Here is a 7,181-nt window from a genome sequence, read left to right on the forward strand (position 1 = left end):
TAATTTCCTTCTCTAGCCACGGGCAGGCGGGGCTTGATATTTAAATTATACATGTCATCATTTTACATGACTTATAAATCAGGTTTATTCTTTGATTCCGTAAACGGCATTTTGTTAATAACTGACAGAACTCTTCATCATTTGGTTTATTTGATGTATATACAAAACAGTATCCAATTATTCCGTGGTTACATGTGTGGCGGTTATAACTTAATCTGCAAGTATAAGCTGTGTTACAATTTTTAAAGTGTGTGTATTCAGTCTTAGCAACTCTGCAAGCTTCCTTCGGCAAGGAAAATACAAACAACAAAATTATTTTAAAATGCTATTTGAATTGCTGGTCAGTTGAACTGTATTTTGTTGAAAAATTAAAACAAACCATAATTTTCACATACCATACCAACCAGAATGAAGGTGGTCCCTTTTAATTATTAGAACACCCCGAAAAATAATAAATGCAGTTTATTCCATGCAGATTGCAGAGTGGAACAAATAGAGCACAATGGAGCATTGCAGCTATATGGATTTCAAAAACAATACATATGTTTAGATATACATATCTATACATATATTTAGATAACAATACAAATATATGTATAGATATACATATTTATACATATATATACACACTATAACCATCAATGGGCAGAATTGAATGAGACACCAAAGCTGTTGTACAGTGTAAAGTGGTGTACTGTGAATGTCCAATTAGGCTTTGCATAACAAATTTTCAGACGAGCAGGCTCCTTATGTTCAGACTGCGTTTTCTTTCCGTTTCGACCTGAGGAAGCAGCTATCAACAGTCTAAGATCACACACACACACACGCACACACTTTTAAGTGGGCTATACCGATGCCACAAAAAACGCAAACGTATACAGGATATATTTTCATGAACCGCTAGTTCCCTGTGCAACACGAGAAGATATGCCCATGTCTTCAAGAGCCTGGAAGAACAAAAAGTTCAATTAAATCGCAACAGCTGGGGCAGATATACTTTAAATACTTTTATTTATTTTTATTAGTTTGGGTGCAATTAGAATTGACTACACATGCCTTTTGGTGTGTCGTAGCGGGAATCTGATTGGCTGAACATTCTCTTAACAAAGCCATGGTCATTGTAGCCACCTTTAGCATGGTCATTAACACATTAGCCTTTGTGCTCTTCCTACCTACACAAAACACTAAAACTCATAAAACTCCTCCACACAGCACTCGCATCTATAGCTAGAGTAAAATAAACCAAAACAAACAAATGTCTTCTACTCGCACACATTTTTAATCGAGATGCTGTTTAGGCGACAATATGTAGTTTATTTGGGGTAAATAAAGTCTTGCATTGAAAGATTTTACTTTTACTTCAAGTTCATGTATTGTCAGAATCAAACGGAAGATAACATTACATGGCGAGGCTCTCGTCCTCTGATGCATTCTGGGTAGGTAAAGTGAGGAACCAGTAAACTCATTGATATATTAAGACAGGGGTTGGGGACGGGACACAGCCCACTCCTTACACTACATAAAAAGGTTTTCTGTGCAAGTTATAGAAGAAAGGATCGATAGGTAGAATGGACGGAGAGAGACAATCAAAAGATGGTGATCAAAAAAAAAAAATAGTAAATACCTGTGCCTAAATAATGTGTTTGCTTATGATAAAACACGCCTTCGTTTTTCTTGTCATACATTAAATATCTTTCCCTTCCTACTCAAACCCTCTTGTGATATTGCATCAAATACTGCAAAGAACACACCAGAAAGAACAAGACAAGAATAGGAACAAAGGGAAGGAGGACAGAGAGACATCTCCACGGGCGTCGTCACCCAATCGGCTTAGCGTCCGTCCCCGGCCTTCACAGAGCCAGCTTGCCGAGGATGACTCCGATGACGAAGAAGAGGACGCAGAAGGCCAGCAGGCGTGTGCTGAGGCCCTCCTCCATCATGCCGGATGTGGCCATGGAGGAGGAGGAGGAGGAGTGGGGCGCCGGCACTGACGTCACCTTCCTCTTCCGCAACATGTCGTCCTCCTGAGAGATCAAAACATTCAGGTCAAAGGTCGCCAGCGGTGCCACTTGTTTATGCGAATCAATCATGTAGCATACAATTATAAACCAGGCTAGTTTATAAAATGTACTTTTAGGTATCCAAGCTTGGACCTCCCAGGTTATCATGACTAGAGACAGCTTGATGGTTGTTTTGGTAGCTACTGACGGCGCGAAGAGTTGCACAACAAACAAGACTCATTCCTTCGGACACACCCCCTTGGTGCCCGTTCCATTGTCCATTCAGCCGTGCTCAAAACAGTGTCAATCATCACCTCCTATGGGCTGCAGTGACTGCACTCGAGAAGAATGCCGCCCGCTCACCCATTGCAGAAGTATCAGTTTCAAAACAATAGAAAAATGCTGCTCTGCTTCAAACGTGTCCTGATCAGCTTGTTTAAGGGCCACGGCATTCAGGTCGAAGTGTGTTCAACCATTCCAGGCCATGCGTAAAGAGGGTGATAATACAACATATCGCTCTTGGCTGGTGAATCACAATGAATGAGAAAGTATAGAAACGGTATATTGGTCAATTCAATATAATGCTATTAATGTTACATTAATCCCATAAAAAAAAAAATATATATATATATATATACAATAAAAAATAAATGCATTAATTATACTGAATCAGTCAATGGGTAGCACACACTTATTCGTGTTTTGTACTTCTTACAACCACTGCAAAGGACAAACTGAGCATGTCTGAGCAGATTGTGATGTACTACAACCCCCGGATACTTGGCGAGTGGGCGGAAATAGGCCTCTCTGTCCTTACAGTTTCAGACATATTTCCTCAGGTTGTGCATGGTCAGATTTGCACCGACACCTTCAGAGGGAGCACCGTGCAGTTTCCCCCAGTATCAACCATTCTAAAAGCCAGGGAACAAACAGCCGCTGTACTTCACAACATCGGCCTCTAAGCACGACGTGGGTAACGTATGATAACAGAAAAGGGGTCTGAAATTAAACTACAAAAGGTCAAATCGTGTCTGCAGGTCAAGCGTCTCCCGTGTCGTCCCAGACGTCTCCGGGATATCTAGATCAAGAACAGCCGCTCCCTAGACCTTCCTACCCCCAGCCCGTTCTGCCGGCCATTCAAATTCACCCTGCAGAAGGGACTGGAGAAGGGGGTCAGCCAATCACCACGCTGGCTTTTCCCCCTGGCGCGCTATTGGCTGGTTTAACGCAATGACGACAGGGAAGCGAATGAGAATGACAGCAGCCCCCCCCAGACCAACGGGCAACCTACGACGGAGCTCGGTCTGGCATTAGCCAGGCTACCGTTCCTCGGCCCTGGGGTCCTCACCCGGATCTGTTTGTTCTCTTCCCGTAGCCGCTGGACCTCCATCTGCAGCCTCTTGCACTCCTCCATGATCTTCTTGACCTCGCCGTCGTCCAACGCCGCGCTGGTGGCCGACTTGGGCAGCGGCGCCCCGAGCTCCGTCTTAACGGGGGCGGGAGAGGACACCGACTGTGGGAGGCTTTCACTCTCATGCTGCGGAGGAGATGGGGGTGGAGGAGGAGGGGGGGAGAAGGAGGAGGAGGAGGAGGAGGAGGAGGAGGAGGAGGAGGAGGAGGAGGAGGAGATGGGGGTGGAGGAGGAGGAGGTGGAGGTGGAGGAGGAGGAGGGGAGGAGGAGATGGGGGTGGAGGAGGAGGGGGGGGAGAAGGAGGAGGAGGAGGAGGAGGAGTGGAGGAGAGAAGGAGGAGGAGGAGGAGATGGGGGTGGAGGAGGAGGGGATGGGGGGGGTGGAGGAGGAGGGGGGGGGTGGGGGTGGTTGGGTTGGTGGAGGAGTTGAGGGGTGGAGGCGATGTGTGGCGGTGGTGAGGAGGAGTGGATTGGACGTCGTTGGAATTGGGGGTGGGGGGTGCAGAGATATGGAGATGAAAAAGAAAGGATGAGAAAATGACCAAAGCAACCAAAAAAAAAACAGTGTAATGGAGGATTCTGGGATGCGATGCTAAAGGAAGTGAATGCTTGTGGACACGAAAGGGAACTCGGACTGCAACTAAGAAATTGCTTTAGTTTTCTATGGACTATTTGGTTGGTGCAGGGGGGGCTTTTCTTCTGTGTTCTCGTTCAAATGATAATCCCTGGACCATTAAAGGGTGTCAACCTTCGTCATGTTAACTTTAGTTATCATAAGGCCACAAAATGCCAGCAAACAGACAAACATCCAAAAGGATACTTAATTGTAATGGGTTGTTAGCACTTTAAACCTAGTTAAGGTCACCTTATTATAGAGATTTGACGTTGTCAATTAATAAATCGACACGGTATAAAAAATGCCAGAAATAGCTTTCTATTGGCTATTTTTGCATCAGTAATCACTGGCCAAGGTGTTAAAAAGGCATCCTAAAATACACCCAAGCTAACTAGTAATTCTTTGATATCGATTTAAAAGAAGACAGCACCCTTTCAAAAACGAGTGCCCATGTAAAGTGGATAGCCCTTGTAAAGCCGTGTTTCATCCTTTTAAATGTGTCCTTCCTTATGTGATGAAATGTTATTGAAGTTTACTTCCCGACTATCCCGATGGAAAGCACGCAGACCAAGGCTTCCTGGTGGTTTGTTACAGTAATCATGGGAGTGAGGCATGCGATGCGTGACGCTCGGCCGAGTCCTTGAACTTACAGTTTTATCGTTTTCCAGAGGCATGTCAAACGCACACCTCAGCTTGGAGTCCATCAGCTCTTCGGGTTTCGCCTCTTTCCACTGCACACGGGAAAAACAACCACAAAACCAACGTTTTATTGTCAACGTTGGGTAGCCGGTGGTCCATTCAACATTCAGGTCAAGTGTTTACCTCTCAGTTTAACTTCTAGGTCCGTCTTCCAATCATTTAAGCCAACATACGATTGTAAACGGTGCCACCAGGGAAACTAGGTTCCACTACATACACATGAGTCATGACACCATCCACAACCATGAGAGTTTAACTTGGTATAGGCAAACACACAACTCGGATAAGGTACAGAATGGAGGAAGGCACAGACCGATGCAAAATATCTGAAGATTTAAAACAAATGTCTTACTAAATCATTTCACATGACAATTATAACAGAATATGTGCCGGGCCACTCACCACTCCCTCCATGTCTGTCATATCGTATGGGGCCAGCATGGACTGCACCATGAATTTGTGCTTGCTTTTCTCATTGGGGTCATAGTCGAAGGGCTGTAGCATCACTGTGAAGAGCAACAGAATCAAGCACAAGGAGGAGGTTACATTAAGGATACCGATGTTCATGCACCCTGAAAAGGGAAGCCAGTTATTTATAGACCAATGAAACCCCAACATGCTCATGAATGGCAGACATGTATTTTTACGTCTCCTTGATTACATCATCCACACATTAGAATGTTATTTTTCCGGTTTCTGTGTCTGAAATATCTAGGGTGAACAAGTGTGCCGTTGTTTTGTTTGACTGTGTCCCAGACAGACCCTGAACCTGCTCCTCTTGGTGAAGGCTGCCTGTTGATAAACTAATGAAACGCTCGTCAGTTCAACGGCTGGCAGGCGGGCGGCCCACCTCACACACAATAAGTCTTCTTTACAAACCAGACACGTTGACAGAGTCTCCGGCATCGATGACACCGCTGTTGGGACGCACGCAATACCGGCGTGGCGCGGTTGTCTTGACTTTGAAACACACATTTCTGTCTGTAGGGTTGCCCAACTTCAGAGTGGCAGTGACAACATCTGTGAATGGGCCTGGACAACACAACCACAAACACACACACACACACACACACACACACACACACACACACACACACACACACACACACACACACACACACACACACACACACACACACACACACACACACACACACACACACACACACACACACACACACACACACACACACACATTACACGATTAGGAGGAGCACTTCCGGTTTCAAATCAACCATCAACATAAAGTGCATTTCACATACATAGCTTATCAGCTCTCCCATTATGCCACTTAAAGGGATTTCTGCATACGACTAGTATGGAGAATGTAGTAAGGTTTAACATTCCAGGTTTAACATTTATAACATAAGCGTTACCCAATTGTGATTAATCCACTAAATTCACCAGCCTATCCCTGATATTGCAATGTACTCCCAAATCAAGGTGTAAACATTTCAATAAGCAACTAATGGTGCCCATATTCAGGGATACTATATTCATCCCATCAAACTAAACAACATTAAAAAATTCCAACAGCAGTTTTCAGACCACGTCAACTAGGCCACTTTGAGCGGCTAATCCACTCGGGTTTGCATAACCTTACATTCTTGGATATGCAAAAGGTAGCAAATTATTCAGGCTGGGCCGTCGTTGGAATAATCTCCAAGATCCCCTCCAGCCGCCTTTCTTCATGATATTGTGAAACCTCCCTGACTTGCCTCCCAGGGCTCCAGGGTTGTGGACATTTCTAGAATAGTCCAAACGTAAATATGGTGACTTGGTAGGCAAATGTCAAAGCTTTGCAACACGCATAGCAGGGAGGTGTGAACGGATACGGGCGGCAAATTAGCGGCAGGGCAAGAAATAGCCCGACAGGCCCCGCTTCACATTTGCAATGACAGCCGAGCCAGTCCTGCAAGCTAGCCTCTTTAGCTCAATGCTATCCACTGGGCTAGCATCGTCACACAATCCTGGTTCACCTGTCATTGGCGCAACGATCAACAGTCACACCGATTAAAATCACCAAAACCCTTCATTTTCAGACGCCCACCGGTTCAGAAAACACCCGCGCAGACGACACACGCAGGTATAAACGGAGGTATTTACACCGATGGTTGGTAGCCTTCTAGCTGGCTCCTGGGTGTCGGGGCCCTTACCTCTGAACCTCAGTTCGTGTTGTGGCTCTAGCACTAGCACTTGTTCCTGTCTAGCCATGTCCCAGGGCTGAGGGGGTCTCTTCTGTCCCGCTGACGGAGAGGACGATGGGCCACAGCTGTCGGGGAGTGTCGGTATCGTATGCCAGTGCTGGCTCTCCTCGGGGGGAGGAGGGGGGGTAGAGTACTACTAAACGTTGCACCGCAAACGACAACTGCCTGATAACGCAATGCTAGGCTAGGCTAGTGAGCAGCAGAAGCAGCAGCGTAGAGAGACGAGGAAGGGGAAGGAAACGCCAGCTG

At 45.8% G+C, this 7,181-nt stretch overlaps 1 protein-coding gene across 2 annotated transcripts; it reads right to left on the reverse strand.

The window, feature by feature from the left end:
* Nucleotides 1-131: 131 nt before the first annotated feature.
* Nucleotides 132-7,181, reverse strand: LOC132459549 (vesicle-associated membrane protein-associated protein B-like). Of its 2 annotated transcripts, none has more exons than XM_060054180.1 (6): nt 6,882-7,181; nt 5,605-5,757; nt 5,128-5,231; nt 4,677-4,757; nt 3,349-3,486; nt 132-2,024 (listed from the first exon to the last, which is right to left on the reverse strand). In XM_060054180.1, exons 1-6 carry the CDS (start codon nt 6,937-6,939, stop codon nt 1,851-1,853), a joined length of 708 nt encoding a protein of 235 aa, XP_059910163.1. In that variant the 5' UTR covers nt 6,940-7,181; the 3' UTR covers nt 132-1,850. The 2 variants fall into 2 exon arrangements, with proteins under 2 accessions (XP_059910163.1, XP_059910157.1); XM_060054174.1 differs by having other exon boundaries at nt 3,349-3,537.

Source organism: Gadus macrocephalus, chromosome 1, assembly GCF_031168955.1.
Source record: "Gadus macrocephalus chromosome 1, ASM3116895v1".
Taxonomy (NCBI): domain Eukaryota; kingdom Metazoa; phylum Chordata; class Actinopteri; order Gadiformes; family Gadidae; genus Gadus; species Gadus macrocephalus.